This window comes from Aphidius gifuensis, linkage group LG6, assembly GCF_014905175.1.
Source record: "Aphidius gifuensis isolate YNYX2018 linkage group LG6, ASM1490517v1, whole genome shotgun sequence".
Lineage (NCBI taxonomy): Eukaryota > Metazoa > Arthropoda > Insecta > Hymenoptera > Braconidae > Aphidius > Aphidius gifuensis.
In genome coordinates, this window is record NC_057793.1 from 8,274,757 (window position 1) to 8,290,033 (window position 15,277).

At 26.0% G+C, this 15,277-nt stretch overlaps 6 protein-coding genes across 7 annotated transcripts; 4 read left to right on the forward strand and 2 right to left on the reverse strand.

The window, feature by feature from the left end:
• Nucleotides 1-164: 164 nt before the first annotated feature.
• LOC122859330 (lipase 3-like) lies at nucleotides 165-4,347 on the forward strand. Of its 2 annotated transcripts, none has more exons than XM_044162807.1 (7): nucleotides 165-342; nucleotides 427-628; nucleotides 716-830; nucleotides 3,196-3,439; nucleotides 3,533-3,688; nucleotides 3,787-3,871; nucleotides 3,948-4,326. In XM_044162807.1, the coding sequence occupies exons 1-7, from the start codon at nucleotides 220-222 to the stop codon at nucleotides 4,259-4,261; spliced, it is 1,239 nt and encodes a 412-aa protein (XP_044018742.1). In that variant the 5' UTR covers nucleotides 165-219; the 3' UTR covers nucleotides 4,262-4,326. The 2 variants fall into 2 exon arrangements, with proteins under 2 accessions (XP_044018742.1, XP_044018743.1); XM_044162808.1 differs by lacking the exons at nucleotides 165-342; nucleotides 427-628; nucleotides 716-830 and adding exons at nucleotides 2,439-2,625; nucleotides 2,705-2,906; nucleotides 2,995-3,109 and having other exon boundaries at nucleotides 3,948-4,347.
• On the forward strand, nucleotides 1,072-1,954 carry LOC122859334 (lipase 1-like). The gene is made up of 3 exons (XM_044162811.1): nucleotides 1,072-1,380; nucleotides 1,456-1,540; nucleotides 1,626-1,954. Exons 1-3 carry the CDS (start codon nucleotides 1,198-1,200, stop codon nucleotides 1,943-1,945), a joined length of 588 nt encoding a protein of 195 aa, XP_044018746.1. The 5' UTR covers nucleotides 1,072-1,197; the 3' UTR covers nucleotides 1,946-1,954.
• Nucleotides 4,294-6,884, reverse strand: LOC122859326. Its single transcript, XM_044162804.1, has 6 exons — nucleotides 6,658-6,884; nucleotides 6,466-6,589; nucleotides 5,956-6,399; nucleotides 5,003-5,426; nucleotides 4,719-4,930; nucleotides 4,294-4,629 (listed from the first exon to the last, which is right to left on the reverse strand). The coding sequence occupies exons 1-6, from the start codon at nucleotides 6,756-6,758 to the stop codon at nucleotides 4,363-4,365; spliced, it is 1,572 nt and encodes a 523-aa protein (XP_044018739.1). The 5' UTR covers nucleotides 6,759-6,884; the 3' UTR covers nucleotides 4,294-4,362.
• LOC122859333 lies at nucleotides 6,860-8,065 on the forward strand. The gene is made up of 3 exons (XM_044162810.1): nucleotides 6,860-7,020; nucleotides 7,086-7,489; nucleotides 7,553-8,065. The coding sequence occupies exons 1-3, from the start codon at nucleotides 6,962-6,964 to the stop codon at nucleotides 7,768-7,770; spliced, it is 681 nt and encodes a 226-aa protein (XP_044018745.1). The 5' UTR covers nucleotides 6,860-6,961; the 3' UTR covers nucleotides 7,771-8,065.
• On the reverse strand, nucleotides 7,787-11,332 carry LOC122859322 (melanotransferrin). The gene is made up of 2 exons (XM_044162797.1): nucleotides 11,071-11,332; nucleotides 7,787-10,871 (listed from the first exon to the last, which is right to left on the reverse strand). The coding sequence occupies exons 1-2, from the start codon at nucleotides 11,141-11,143 to the stop codon at nucleotides 8,374-8,376; spliced, it is 2,571 nt and encodes an 856-aa protein (XP_044018732.1). The 5' UTR covers nucleotides 11,144-11,332; the 3' UTR covers nucleotides 7,787-8,373.
• An 822-nt stretch (nucleotides 11,333-12,154) lies between these two features.
• On the forward strand, nucleotides 12,155-15,058 carry LOC122859773 (balbiani ring protein 3-like). Its single transcript, XM_044163457.1, has 4 exons — nucleotides 12,155-12,475; nucleotides 12,564-12,864; nucleotides 12,935-13,620; nucleotides 14,691-15,058. Exons 1-4 carry the CDS (start codon nucleotides 12,424-12,426, stop codon nucleotides 15,056-15,058), a joined length of 1,407 nt encoding a protein of 468 aa, XP_044019392.1. The 5' UTR covers nucleotides 12,155-12,423.
• The last annotated feature ends 219 nt before the right edge of the window (nucleotides 15,059-15,277 follow it).

Here is a 15,277-nt window from a genome sequence, read left to right on the forward strand (position 1 = left end):
TTGCATATAGAATAGTTCACATCAAGGCTAATTATCATTATTGCGATGATTGAGGAGTAAGGTAGTTGATCTTGAATTCATTGAGTTATTCATTGTGAGATATCCGTTATCTTATAATAAAATTTTACACTTTGAACCATTCGCACGCACTGTGTACACACGAGCAACCGATCCATCAGTTATTATTTCAATTCGTTATTTCAACTTATTGAAAGTACGATGATATTAATTACTTGGAGATATTTTATTCGTAACATTAGAAATATTATTAAAATAATTATCATTCTTTGGCTGATTAAATTACTTTATCGAATTTTAAATAGTGAAAAAATTTTAGATAGTGTAATTATAAATTTATAAAATTAAATTACAATGATAATTAATTATCAATTTTTTTTTCTTTGACTTTTTGACTTGTTTGTGCAGAAAGAATTGATTGAGATCTGGGATTACCCGGCAGAGCAGCACAACGTAACGACAGACGATGGATATATTTTAAAAACTTTTAGAATACCATGGAGTCCATTGAATTTGTCAAAGAAAAATCAACAAAAACCAGTTGTTCTTATGTTAAGTGGATTTTTGACATCATCTGATATTTGGTTATTCAATACCAACCGAAGTTTAGGTCAAACAATAATTATTTTTATATTATTCATCCTTGATAGAATATTTAAAATTAAAGAGTAAATTTATTTTTTTTTTGTTGTTACAGCTAAACAACTTGCTGATGAAGGCTATGATGTTTGGCTTGCAAATTTTCGTGGTACTACTTATGGACGTGATCATGTTACATTGTCACCAAATGACAAAAAATTTTGGGATTTTAGGTACTTGATTTAGTGACGTAAGGAATAAATATAATTTGTAACATTTAATTAAAAAATTTTAATGTGAAAAATTTAATTCAATTTAGTTTTCATGAAATCGGATACTATGATGTTCCACGAACAATTGATTATGTTTTAAATGAAACCAATCAAAGTTCATTGATATGTGTTGGTTTATCAATGGGAACGACATTAACATTCATTACTTTATCAGAACACCCAGAATATAATTCGAAAGTTCAATTGCTTATAGGATTTGGCGTGGTCGCTGGATTTTTCAATAAACCTTTCACGGCTCTGAGCCCACTTGTTCTTTTACAATTACTATCAGTAAATATAAATCAATTTTTTGTATCTCACAGCAATAATGTATTTTTCGTTTAATAATTTTCAGGGTTTAGTTTACTCTACCGGAACTTATGAGGTATTCCCTCAAAGTTCATTATATAGTGTACTATTTGAAGAAGTATGTGTAAATTTAAATATCGTCGATTATTGTTTATTTCCGTTTGATGTTGTTTGCGGTAAAAATTATGCTCAATTTGACACTGTATTTGAATTTATAATTTTTAATTTATTTCATATTAATTTATTGCTATTTATTAATTTATAATTTTAATCACAGAACATTTATATCAATTTTTTGAAATATTTTCCTGCTGGATCTCCTGGAAAAACAATTTTGCATTATGCCCAATTTGCAAACTACAGTAATGTTTATTTATTTATTTTTTTACATTTTAATATTTGGATAAATATTTTTATATTTTTTATAATGTTGATTTTGTCTTTCAGGAAAATTTCAACAGTTTGATTATCAAAATGAAAAAGAAAATATAGAACATTATGGTACATTGCAACCTCCACAATATAATTTGGCAAATATCAAATCACCAATGATAATTTTTTATTGTCTGAAAAATGATCCACTTTCAACATTTGAAGACGTCGCTGAAATAGTTAAAAGAATTTCGAGTAAAGTTATTGTTGAACAAGTATCTGACGAAGATTTCAATCACATTAATTTTGTTACTGCTCGAGACGTTAAGAAAATTCTCAACGACAGAGTGATCCAGTACCTTGATCAATTTGCAAAAGGAAAAATTATTTTTTAAAATATTCATATCTCACTTATCAATAATGTATATATATTAATTTTAATATTTTATCAACAAAAAAATTATTATACCGAACATATTTATAATAAAATAATTAAATTAAACTTGATAATCGTTTCATCATTCATAGTTCAATAAATGTTTATATTTACATAGATTATTTTTTTTTTTTTTGCATGTGTAATGTCTAATGAGGAACTGAAATGAATCTCAAGATGGTTTAGCCAACAATTAGTAAACTGTGATTGAAGACGATACCGTCATGCTTCATTCCTTTTATTTTTAATCACAAAATGACATCGAAAGTCTTTTTTTTTTTTTTTTTACATAATAGAACACGTATAAATTTTTTTTTTTATCACTTATTTTTTTATCAATAAATAATGAGATTAAAGAAAAAAAAAATGATAATTGATTTATTAATTGTACGATTATCTGCTATTTTATAATAGCGTTCATGCACTTTGTACATCGAGTGTGTACACACAGTCAGTCATTCACGGTCACTTGTTCGACAACTATTATAAAACAAATAATTTTAAATCCACTGTAAAATGATATTAATAACTTGGAGATATTTTATTCGTAACATTAGACAAATTATTAAAATTATTATTTTATGTTGGTTGATTAAATTAGTTTATCGAATTTTCAATAGTGACAAAATTTTAGATAGTGTAATTATAAAATTATAAAATTAAATTACAATGATAATTAATTATTAGATTATTTTAATGATGTGATTTGTGTGTGCAGATTGAATTAATTGAGAGCTGGGGATATCCAGCAGAGCAACACAATCTTACGACAAATGATGGATATATTTTAAAGACTTTTCGAATACCATGGAGTCCGCTGAAGTTGTCGAGGAGAAATGAACAAAAACCAGTTGTTCTTATGCTAAATGGACTTTTGACAACGTCAGATCTTTGGTTGATAAGTCCCGACCGAAGTTTAGGTCATTATCAATTTTTATTTTTGATGAACTATCCAAATTTCTTGCAATTAAATTTAAGAGTGAATTTATTTTCTTTCTGTTGTTACAGCTAAACAACTTGCTGATGAAGGCTATGACGTGTGGCTTGCTAATTATCGTGGTTCAACTTATGGACGTGATCATGTTACATTGTCACCAAATGACAAAAAATTTTGGGATTTTAGGTACTCGATTTAGTGACGTAAGGAACAAATATAATTTGTAACATTTAATTAAAAAATTTTAATGTGAAAAATTTAATTCAATTTAGTTTTCATGAAATTGGATACTATGATGTTCCACGAACAATTGATTATGTTTTAAATGCAACCAATCAAAGTTCATTGATATGTGTTGGTTTATCAATGGGAACGACATCAACATTGATTACATTATCAGAACATCCAGAATATAATTCGAAGGTTCAATTGTTTATAGGATTTGGTGTAGTCGCTGGATTTCTTAATAAACAATCTTTGGACATGAGGCCATTTCATTTTCTATCAATGATTTCTGTAAATAGATCAAGACTAACTAAGGAAAATTTAATTATAATTAGTTTAGAATATCTAGCTTATTTTTCTTATCATTTTTATTTTATTTTTCAGAATTTAATTGACTCTACTGCCACATTCGAAATATTACCTCAATATTCGATCTACAATATATTATTTGAAGAATTTTGCGTCAATTTAAATATTGCTGATTACTGTTTAATGCCATGGGATATGATTTGCGGTAAAAATGGTAATCAAGTTGATTATGTACGTAAATTTAATTTTAATTATTGCCACGAGCTCAAGATAAATATTCCACACATTTTTATAATTTTAATTAATTCATTTAATCTTTCTAATTACAGAAAGTTATGGTCAATATTTTGAAATATTTTCCAGCTGGAACTTCTGCAAAATTATTTATGCATTATGCACAATTTGCAAATTATCGTAATGTTTATTTATTTATTTATCCAACATTTTAATATTATGTAATATATTTATATTTTGATAATTTTATTTCCAGATAAATTTCAGCAGTATGATTATCAAAATGAAAAAGAAAATATTGAACATTATGGTACATCAATACCTCCACAATATAATTTCGAAAATATTAAATCACCAATGATATTTTTCTATGGTCCTAAAAATGATCCACTCTCGACATTTGAAGATTTATCAGAAATATCTAAAAGAGTTTCAAGTAAAGTCATCACCGAACCAATATCTGATTTTAATCATGGAGACTTTATTGCTGCTAAGGATGTTAAAGAACTTTTTAACAACCGAGTAATTGAATGTCTCGATCATTTTTTCAAAGGCAATATTTCTTTTTAAAATCATTTTTATCAAATAAAAAAGAATTAAAATTAATCCTTCAATGTCTATATATTTTAACAACAAAAAATATTCATCAAACATAAGTATTTAATTATTTTTTAATCTTTAATTTTATTATCTGTCTCGAGATTTTTTTTATTTGTATCCTCTAATGTTTTTTCTTTTTCTAAAATTTCTTTAGCTTTTTTTCTAGCTTCTAATTGACGTTGAGCTCCACGAGGATCAAAGTAAGGATCAATACTTGGCTCAAATGCTATTGAAAGAATTGATTCAACCACAGTTGGTTCATCATTTGTCTCATCTTTGTTTTCGTCACACTCTCTTTCTTTATATGGCTCAACACGAGGCATTTTTCTACCATATTTCTATCAAAATAAAAGTGTTTTTTTTTTAAATAAAATAACAATAATATTTAATAGTAAAAGATTAAACAAAATAATAATTTAATACTCACTGGTTTTGGATATATTGGACGACCAAAAGTATCTTTTTTTCTTGGTGGAGGTTTTTCAATTGGATCACGAGGACGACTTGGTAAAGCAAGTTTATCAACACGCGGTGGAATTGGCCCTGTTAAAGCTGATTTTTTAACTTTGAAAGGATTTTTTTGACGTCTTTTGTCAGGTTTTCGAGTTGGTTTTGCAAGCTCTGCCATTCTTGGTGAAACTAAAAATTATTTATAATATATTTTTAGTTTGTTTATTTATGTTTGATTGATTTATTATTGTTACTATTTACCTGGACCTTTGAGAGCTGATCTTTTAATTGCAAAAGGATCATCGTTCCTCCAAGGGGGTGGTGCAAATCTCCAAGCATTTCGTTCCATCCATTTTGCTTTATTTTTATCATCATCTTCATTGTTTTGGGTTTGTTCAACTTTCATTGTTGATTTATTTTTTTCATCAACTTTTTCAGCATTTTCTTCAGCCAATTGATTTTCATTTTCTTTATCTTTTTCAGTATCTTCTAATTTTTTATTTTCTTTATCAGCATTTTCTAAATTTTGAGCATGAATTCTTTTCATTTTTTCAGCAAGTGCTATTTTACCTCGTTTTCTCAAATCTTCTAAATATTCATCTTTTATTTTTTTTGATTTTTCATCATGTCTGTCTTTTAAAAATTTAAATGATGGCAGAGATAAAAAATTCATCCACGATGTTGGCTGAAAAAATAAAATTAGAATCATTAAATTTCCCAAAGAAATAAATAAACATCATGTAGCTTGTGTTGGTATAAAAAGCCATATTTAAAATTAAAATGAATAATTATAAAAATAATATACAAGCATAGTTTAACATGTAAACATAATGATGATTATGATGATTTAAAATTTGTCGAAAAATAATTATGACAAGAGTATGATCAGCACGATAAATAAATAAATATTCCATTTAAAAATTTATTTATTTTTTTTTTTTTTTGCAAATTTACTATTATCCATATATCTTGGATAAATTGAAAATTAATTTATTTAAAAATTAATTAATTCATCATCGTATTGTAATGACTCGCTGTTATTATTATTTCAAATTTAATTTTTATTAATATTTTCATCTTTTAAATATATTTTATTAAATGTTTATTTATTTTATTTATTTAAATAACTATTATTATCATCAATGTGCTATAGTGGATATTTTTGTTGTGATATATTTTAAACACTTAATTTATTTTCCTTACTAAATACATACCTTATAATTTAACGCACTCCGATAAACACCAGTGTCTGTCATAAATAATAACATATCATCATGCGTCAAAAGTCCTGGACATTTAAGTGCACGTTTTGCAAGTTTAAATAACACTTTTTCATCAACATTTTGTCTGTTAATACTTTCCCATTTTTCTTGTAAATTTTTACACTCCTCAGAACGAAAATCTTTAGGTTTAGATATTATATTAATTCTTGAAGTTGGTTTATAATTAAGAGCAGCACGTGACACTTCATAAATACGTACAGGTTCAAAATGTTTTTTAACAAATTTAGCTAATATTTTAATTCGTTTTGATGGTTTAGCTTTCAAGGCTTTTTTCGAAACACTCAAATCATAAACATAAGGTTCTGGCTTTGGTATTGGTTTTGATAAAATATCAATTCTTTTTTTCATTTTCCAAAGTGGCTTTGATGGTCTTATCTAAAAATCAAAATAACATCAATCAACAAAATTTTATTTTATTATTAATAATTATTTTTAACAAACCACTGGTGGAGGTTCTGGAATTTTACGTGGTTGAGCATTTATTTTAACCCATTTATTAAATCTTTCCCAATCAGCTGGAGTTTTCAACCATCCATTTAATTTTTTTTTTATATTTTTCTTTTTACTGCAAAAATACAAAAAAAAACCAAATTAATTATATATTATTTTTTTTTTCAATTAATTTATTCTAACCTTTCCTTGGTATGTCCTTTTTTTGCTGAATTTTTTTGAACTTTTGAATTATTCACAACTTTTTTTGGTAAATTTACAGACGTTGCTCTTTTTGGTGGCATATTTTTATTTTTTTTAAATAATTTTGAATTTATTTTATTGATCAAAACACATCGAAAAACAGTATGAACATACCAAGCATCTGTTTTAAACAGTGATTGTTATTTGTTTAATTTATTTATTCTAAACATCATTATATTTTTTGACAAACTGGGTTATAAAAAATTTTAGTTTTTCTAAAAAAAAGTAAATTTAAAATGTAATTATGGGTGAAAAGGCATACTACAGATTTCCCTCAGCAGTATCTCATGGTTCTGTGTTGACGTAAGTTAACAAAAAACAATTAAATTTTCACAAAATAAATAATAAACTTTTATATTTTTTTTTAGAAAAAGTATTTACGAAGAATTTCGATCATCAAAAGATTCAACAGCTGATAAAAGTTGGTATCCATCACAAGAAAATTTTCACAAAGATGAATGTCAAGATTTATCAAATAATTTTTCCCAGTTACATTTAAATTTTAAAAATAACAACAAAAAATCAAGGAGATCTAAAAATTCAAATAAAAGTATTCGACGTATTGATTCATTATCAAGACCAAAATATTATACTGAAAAATTTACAAATGATGATGATAAAAAAACTTCAGCGATTGATTTAACACCATTAAAACCAAATAGATATCGAGAAGTAACACCTAGACTTCTTCGTCTTGCTGAGCCAAAATTTTGGTATCCAACACCGACAAATCCATTGGGAAAAGTTCCAGCAAAAGCTCTTCGTGCAAATGGTAAATAGCAAAATATTTTAAATTATTTGAAAGCTTGTTGTAATGATATTTCTTTTCCAAAAGCTTCCAAAAGAATTTTAGAATTAGCAACACCAAAATGGAGAACAGAGACAATTTCGAAACAAGATGAAACGGATAGAAATAATTCGAATGATAAATCATCACAAGATAAATCTGAAATTAAAAAAATATCATTAATTAAAAACCACTTGTCTACTCCTCTCAGCAAAGTACTACAAAGTTATTTAGACAGAGTTTATAAAGGTCCATTTAAAAATTAAAAAAAAAATAAAAATCATTTTGTTTTTGTAAAATTGTAAATTGTATATTATAAATTTTTTTTTTTTCGGACGGATTTATACATAATCTCTTAATATTTATTATAAAATATCATTAAAATTATTTAATATAATAATTAAAATTTATATGTCAAAATACAATTGGACGGAATAATGACATTGTAAAAAATAAAAAAATTATTTTCTTATTAATTTAAAAATTACAAGAAAGGAAAAAAAAAAAAATTTCATATTCAATTATATTTTTTTAAATAATAAAAAAGCTGATATGTCAAAAGGCACTGGTTATTTTTTAAAGTTAAGTTTTTTAAATTCCAAAAAAAAGCCTAATTTTTCTTGTTTTTTTTTTTTCAATTAATTTTCATTTATAAAAATATTTATATATTGTTAAAAAGCTGCTGATAATATTTTTTCTATGTAAAATAAAGTAAAAAATATTTCAGATCTATCAGTTGTACTGTAAATTTTTCAGTCAAAATATTTACAATAATTAGACCAAAAGAAAAAAATAATAATTATTAAAAATATTTAGTACGTAAAAATTAAATTTTTTTTGTTATCTTAAAGATGAAATGGATAAAAAATTTATCGTGAAAAATAAAAAGCAAAAATCATAGTAGAAATTGATGCAAATAATGAAAATTTAATTTCTGCTGCTCCAGCATTACAATCAACAACTCTTCTGGCTCTCATAAAATCAGGTCCAAGCCATTTGCTAAATTCTCTCATTTCTTTTGGTATAATAATTAATTGTTGTGTTGCATCTTGAAATATAAGATCACTAAATGGTCTTGGACTTTCAAACATACTAAAACTAAATTCATCAGCTTCTTTTCTACCATAAAATTGTTGTGCATACATCAACAAATTAATATAAGCATTAATTTGTGTTTCATTATATCCATATTCTCCACCTCTTGTAACAATAGCATTAGCTTTAACTTTACCCAAATTACATTTATGATAATCAGTTGATGGCATTCTTGTACCATCAGGACATAATAATTCAAAATCTTTGGTAAATGTATTTCTAGCCCAATACTCACGTCTTTTACCATCAGTATTTTCCGATACAGTTGTATGTTTAACAAATGCAACATCACCACCACCCTCAACAAGACATCTAAATGCACCAGTATAACCAAAATAATCTTCTGATGCATCACGACGACAATAACGATAACTAACACCATGACAAAGATCACACATATTATTATATGGTACACGTGTATTATATTCAGTACTCAATGCACCAGGTACACATGATTTTGAAAAATATTCAGCAGCAGCACGTATTGAATCACATCCATAACCACGCATCCAACCATTTGATAATAAATATGCCATTGGATAAACCCAACCAGCAGCAGTATAAATACCAGGATGACATGTATTTTTATTTTTTAAAAATGTTATATCTGTTGTTGGATCAGATTCTTTAGCAACAACAACAACATAATATTCTGGTGTTGGAAGATTATATACCTCTGATATAAATGGTATTAAATCAAAACGTAAACCAGCAGTATAAACATCACTTGCATCCAATACTGTTATATCAGCTTGTCCATTTTTAATAGCTTGCATACAATGCATTTGACTATGTCCTTTGTAACATATTAATTCTGGTTTTAATAACTGTGCTTTTAATGCTGTTTTCATTTTAATACATTTTTCTTGTTCTGGTTCTGATGTAACACACAGTGTCATTTTATTAACTGGACATTGACGAACACCAAGTATTGAATTTTCAATATTATTACCAAGATAATATGAATATGTTTGATCTTTTTCAGCAAGTGATATAAAACCTCTTGCTGAATCAGAAAATAATAAATTATGCTGTAATCCATATCTTGGTGATGATTCAAATAAATTAAATACTTCAAGTGGTAATACTGATGGTGGATTGTTTTGTAAATCATCATTATTTGATGAACCATAACCATCACGATTATAATAACTTGAATTATAATTTTTATTTAATGAACCCCATGAATTATATATATTACCATTTGATGATTCAGGTAAATTTGGATCATAACTTTTTTTATTATCATATAATAAATCTTTTTCATTATTTTGTTGATTATAATAATTATTATTATCATAATTATTTGATTTATCATCATTTGTTGAATTAATACCAAAATTTGTATTTTTACCTAATATATCAACTGTTTTTTGTAAAAATTTTTGATATATTTTTCTAATATTAACATCAGTTGCTGATGATACAACAATTGCACGTGATGGTACATTACCCCAATTACAATATTTATATTCATCAATATTTTTTCTTGTTCCATCACGACATAATAATTCAAATTGTTCTTTTTTAATTGAATTTAAATCATAATTTGTTGATGTCATTTCTTGTACAGTTGTATGTACTAAAAATGATATTTCACCAGCATTTTCAGCAAGACAACGAAATGCACCTTCATAACCAGAATATGGATCACTATTTGTACATCTACCACCAGGTATTTCACCAATACAAAGTTTACAAAGTTTATCTGAATTATCACCAGATGGATTATAACGATCAATAAGTGAATTAACAGCACAACTTGGTCCAAAAAATTTACCAGCTGATTTAACTTGATTATTACAATCAATTATTTCAAGTGCACCTTCTTTCATAAGTGTATGAATTGGTGTTATCCAACCAGCTAACATTCCAACACCAGCAAAACATGCTTTTTTACCACGTAAATTATGTATACTATTAACATCACTCAATGAATTTTTTTTAATAACAGCAACAGCATATTGATAATTTAATCCATCACTATATACTTCTTGACTTATTGGTAATAAACTGTGATATCTACCACCAACAAATACTTCACCAGGATCAAGTGTTGTTAGCTGGGCAATATCATTATCCAAAAGTGTCATACATTCTTCCTTATTAAATGCTTGTCGACATTTTAATTGTATATAATGTTGTTCGAAAAATTTACGTTCTCTTTCAACTGCTTGTGAAAATGCAATGCATTTATTTTGTTCAGGTTTTGATACTGTACACCAGGTTACTGTTTTATTTTCATAATTATCAACTGATCCATAATATTGACCTATTAAACATTTATCAAAAATTAATCATAACGCCACACCCAGCATTGTTATTTTAATATTTTAAAAGTAAATTAAAACTACAATATAGGTATTAAAAATTAAATGAATAATTGTGTCATTTAAATAACTTAATAATTTTAATTATAAAGATAATTGTATTTTTGATAAATAATGGTTTTTGTTGTTAATTCGACTTACCTTCAACAAGTTGACAAATCAAAACAACAATAAGACATAACATTCGTATGTCAAAACTTTTGAGAATCACCATTGTAACATGAAACTTTAATACTTATTTAATGCAAAAAATTATATTCTATTGGTATTTATAATTTAAATAAATAAATTATTATTAAATTTAATGACAATAATTAATAACACCCATTTATGTATTTTTATTTGGGTGTGGAGATCAGTGGAGATTAGTCAGCGGGCGTCGGCCACTTGTCGTCAAATTTCTAGATTATTTCAGTAGTGACATCTACTCATTATTTACATAAAGTAAAATTATTTTTTTGTTGCTGCAATACCGATTGAAATTAAGGCTAATGTCCACATCGAGTTTGAAAATGATGATATTTGAAAAACAAAATAAAATTTGAAAATATAAATATAATTTCTAAGTCGCTTGTTGAATTAATGCAAAAAAAGTTTGAGTTATATAATAATTTCTCCGTGTCACTCGGAGTTTCTCTGATTTTTTCTTCGTAATTTTACTTTGCCGAAGTGCGAAGGAAATTCAACGGAGTAAGACGGAGAAATGAGGACGAAAACCAAAAAATTCGGGTCCTGACTTGAATAAATAATTAGAAATTGTATGAAATTTAATAAAAAATTATTACGAATTATTAATACGTATACCCCAAAGAAGTCATAGGGCCGGTTTTGTAGTCCATAGTTACATTTTTTTGGTATATAAGTCTAACGTTTCTCTTCCTTATACCATGTTAACTTAACTATGGACTACAAAACCGGCCCATAGATATAAAAAAACAACCCTTTGGTATAACTTAGATCGCATAATTTACATAATTACAGAAAATTCTCCATAGGTTTTTTTTTAAATTAAATTGGCTATTTTAAACGATTTGAAGGGGAGGTAGGAAGTGGATTTTAAATGTTTTTAATTTTTTTAACTATAATAGTTCAACTATAAGTTAAAAAAATTAAAAACATTTAAAATCCACTCCCTACCCCCCTTCAACCATTTCAAAGTTACACGAAGCGGAACTTCCGGTGAGAGAGGAGTGGGGTCAACCAATTCAAATGTTTGAAACTTTACAGTTGTAGAAAAAAAAAAAAAAACAAACCAACGTATAATGAGTATATAAAAATTCCAATTTAGAAAAAAAAAATTATATTTTTTGGCATAATGGGTAAATTTATAAAACCCTTATTAAATTCAAAAAGCTAGTGTTTATTTATGATAATGAATTTTGAAAAAATCATCAAAAATGTAGATTAATTTGTAACAAATTTAATTATAATCAAAAAAAAAAAATTGTAAATCCAGAAAAAAAAAAAAAAGAAAAAACAAATGTCAAAATAATTATGTCGGGTTATGATGATACATCAAAGAGGCACACTGGTACTGGATGTTGTGGTGAATAAATTTATAATACATACCTAAAACTTGCTTGTAAATAAGTGAAAAAAATTTAATCAATTTGGTTATGTTGATAAATATGTAGGAACAAATTGTAGCCAAGAAAGAAATGAAAGTTTGGAAGATGCAGAAAGAATACGTTCATGTTATTGTCAAGAAAATGTAGGTTGTATAGATCGTGCTGATTGTGGTGGTTTTCGTCCATGGGGTACTGCAGCAACAGGTGCATGTCCAGGACCATGTCAATGTTCTGAAGAAGAAGCTTGGAATTTAAATAGACCACCAAAACCAAATTGCGAATGGTTGGCAAATTTTAGTGAGCTTAGACAACAATGGAGTGATCATGCTCGTAAATTAAATTGTAAATGTTGCAGTTGTACTCCACAGTAAGTTTTAAAACATTTAATTTAAATTTTAGTATAAAAAATAATTTTATTTTGTTTATATTTTTTATAGACATAAAGCTGCTCCATGTAAACCATGTTTACCACCAATAAAAGATGTAAATTCCTCAACAAATTTAAATAAAAAACATTGTGATAATCGTCTTGGTGGTGGTGCATGTTGTTCTTCAAATAATTATAAAACAAAAAAAAATTATTATCCAAATGATGAATCAAATGATGAGCCTTGTGCACCATCAACAAAACCAATATTAAAAAAAAAACGTTCATGTGAACAAACAACTCCAAAAGGTTGTATGTGTCAACCAATGCCAAGAACATGTAATTGTCCACATCCAGTACAAGTTGATGTACGAGCTGATCGTGAATGTACATGTGCATGTCCATCATCACCAGAATGTGCATGTCCACCATCTGAACGTAAATTTTCACGTGCAAAAGTTAAATGTCAAAATGCAAAACTTTGTTATACACCAAGACAACAACCAGGACCAAAATGTCGATGTACAGAATGTCAACCAAGTTTACCACCACCTTGTGATCCTTGTACATCAACAAAGTGTCGTCCATTAATACCAATAATACCAAATGATAAACAAATAAAATACAATAATAAATTGAATCATCATCATGATGATAGATACAGAAAATCATCACCATGTGCAAATAATAGAAAAACAAAATTTTCAAATTTGGATAGAACTGAATGCTGTTCACCATTGTTTTATCAAGCATCAGGTCAGTCTGATAATTATTACAAAAATTTTGAGGAGGATCAACAGGTTGATGAGGGGGTGAAGGATGAGAATTTTCATGATAAAATAATACTTAAATGTCAACGTAATTTTGATAAATCAATTGATAATTATTCAATGAATTTTAAAAAACAATCCAACTATTTAGATCAAGATTTTAGTAAAAATTTAATTAAAAATAAACAATGTACTTGTGGATCTAGTGGTAAATGCAATTTTTGTTGTTCAATTAATATTAATAGAAAATCAAAAGAATCATGTAAAATTGAAATTAATACAAAAAAAAATAATCATGATTATGATAAAACAAATAATTGTAATAATATTGAAGAAAAAAATAATGATAATTGTTTAAAAAAAAAAAATAATTCACGTAAAACTTTAAAATTTATAGAGTCTTTAAAAAGAGCTACAAAATTTTTTCCATCAATGAAAACAAAGGTGTAAAATTATTCAGATGGTACAATTATTATACAAAAAAAAAAAAATATAAAAAAAAATAATTAATTAGATGTTTTATTCTTTTAAAAATGAAAAATTCTTTTAAAAAATATTTTTAATTTCAATTTTAGTTAAAATTTTTTTTTTATTTTAAAATATTATTTTTTTTTTTCATTAAGTATATTTTTTGGGTTGAATGAAAAATTAATATTTAAAGAAGAAAAAAATGGAAAAAAAAAAAATTTTTTTTTAGAATTAAAATTGATGGTTTTGTATGTATCTTTTGTAACTAAAGGTGACTCTGGTAGGTGATGGAGTACAGATGACTAAAAATGTAAAAAATGGTTTGATGTCACATCTTGATAGTATTGGACGTACGACATTTGTGCCAAGTTCTCTTACCCTCATCTCCTTTATCCTGCTGATCCTCGTTGCAGTTATATGGACACTTGGTTTAACTCTATATTATCGTTATCATCGTGCCAAGAAGATATGTACCAGGTGTTGATTTTCACCTACACAATTATTATCATTATAAATTTAAACAATCAATCAAATTAAATCTTCATCAATTTTTATTATAAAAAAAAACATTTTTTTTCTTCATTTTAGAGTACGGAAATTATGGAAAATTAAATAATTCAAAATTAATTAATGGAATTCAATTGGGTAGAAATAATAATTCAATTGGGAATTGTAAAAACGATATTGGAAGTTATAAATGTCTAAATTGTTGTAAGATGAATTTAAATCAGTCGAGAGAATGTGAAACCTCATTGGAACAAACAAATCAATTTTATTTAAATAACGATGATTCAATGGAAAATTATTCTAATAGTGATTGTTGTTGTTGTTTTAAAAATAATGACGAATCACAAAGTACATTATCAAGCAATGAGCCAAGTGATTGTACTTTAAATGTTAATATTCACCTGCAACAAAGTTGTACATCATTGTGTTCAGTTTGTAATAATCGTTAATTAATAATAATCATGTAAACAATTATTGTATTTATAATAAATTGATATGTTATTATGACTAACTATCCTGGTTAATAATTTTTTTAAACAAAAAAAAAAGCATCATGTAGCTTGTGTTGGTATAAAAAGCCATATTTAAAATTAAAATGAATAATTATAAAAATAATATACAAGCATAGTTTAACATGTAAACATAATGATGATTATGATGATTTAAAA

Excerpts from the sequence above, each read along its gene's own strand:
- LOC122859322 (XM_044162797.1), bottom strand. The coding sequence starts at position 11,143 with ATGGTGATTCTCAAAAGTTTTGACATACGAATGTTATGTCTTATTGTT. Across the intron at positions 10,872-11,070 it reads GATTTGTCAACTTGTTGAAG|GTCAATATTATGGATCAGTT; the intron begins GTAAGTCGAATT and ends AATGTTTAATAG.
- LOC122859773 (XM_044163457.1), top strand. The coding sequence starts at position 12,424 with ATGTCGGGTTATGATGATACATCAAAGAGGCACACTGGTACTGGATGT. Across the intron at positions 12,476-12,563 it reads CACTGGTACTGGATGTTGTG|GAACAAATTGTAGCCAAGAA; the intron begins GTGAATAAATTT and ends ATAAATATGTAG. Across the intron at positions 12,865-12,934 it reads TGTTGCAGTTGTACTCCACA|ACATAAAGCTGCTCCATGTA; the intron begins GTAAGTTTTAAA and ends TATTTTTTATAG.
- LOC122859333 (XM_044162810.1), top strand. The coding sequence starts at position 6,962 with ATGGGTGAAAAGGCATACTACAGATTTCCCTCAGCAGTATCTCATGGT. Across the intron at positions 7,021-7,085 it reads TCTCATGGTTCTGTGTTGAC|AAAAAGTATTTACGAAGAAT; the intron begins GTAAGTTAACAA and ends ATTTTTTTTTAG. Across the intron at positions 7,490-7,552 it reads AAAAGCTCTTCGTGCAAATG|CTTCCAAAAGAATTTTAGAA; the intron begins GTAAATAGCAAA and ends CTTTTCCAAAAG.
- LOC122859326 (XM_044162804.1), bottom strand. The coding sequence starts at position 6,758 with ATGCCACCAAAAAGAGCAACGTCTGTAAATTTACCAAAAAAAGTTGTG. Across the intron at positions 6,400-6,465 it reads TTCCAGAACCTCCACCAGTG|ATAAGACCATCAAAGCCACT; the intron begins GTTTGTTAAAAA and ends TTTGATTTTTAG. Across the intron at positions 4,630-4,718 it reads GTCCAATATATCCAAAACCA|AAATATGGTAGAAAAATGCC; the intron begins GTGAGTATTAAA and ends TTATTTTGATAG.
- LOC122859330 (XM_044162807.1), top strand. The coding sequence starts at position 220 with ATGATATTAATTACTTGGAGATATTTTATTCGTAACATTAGAAATATT. Across the intron at positions 629-715 it reads CAATACCAACCGAAGTTTAG|CTAAACAACTTGCTGATGAA; the intron begins GTCAAACAATAA and ends TTGTTGTTACAG. Across the intron at positions 3,440-3,532 it reads ATTTTCTATCAATGATTTCT|AATTTAATTGACTCTACTGC; the intron begins GTAAATAGATCA and ends TTTATTTTTCAG.
- LOC122859334 (XM_044162811.1), top strand. The coding sequence starts at position 1,198 with ATGTATTTTTCGTTTAATAATTTTCAGGGTTTAGTTTACTCTACCGGA. Across the intron at positions 1,381-1,455 it reads ATTATGCTCAATTTGACACT|AACATTTATATCAATTTTTT; the intron begins GTATTTGAATTT and ends TTTTAATCACAG. Across the intron at positions 1,541-1,625 it reads TGCCCAATTTGCAAACTACA|GAAAATTTCAACAGTTTGAT; the intron begins GTAATGTTTATT and ends TTTGTCTTTCAG.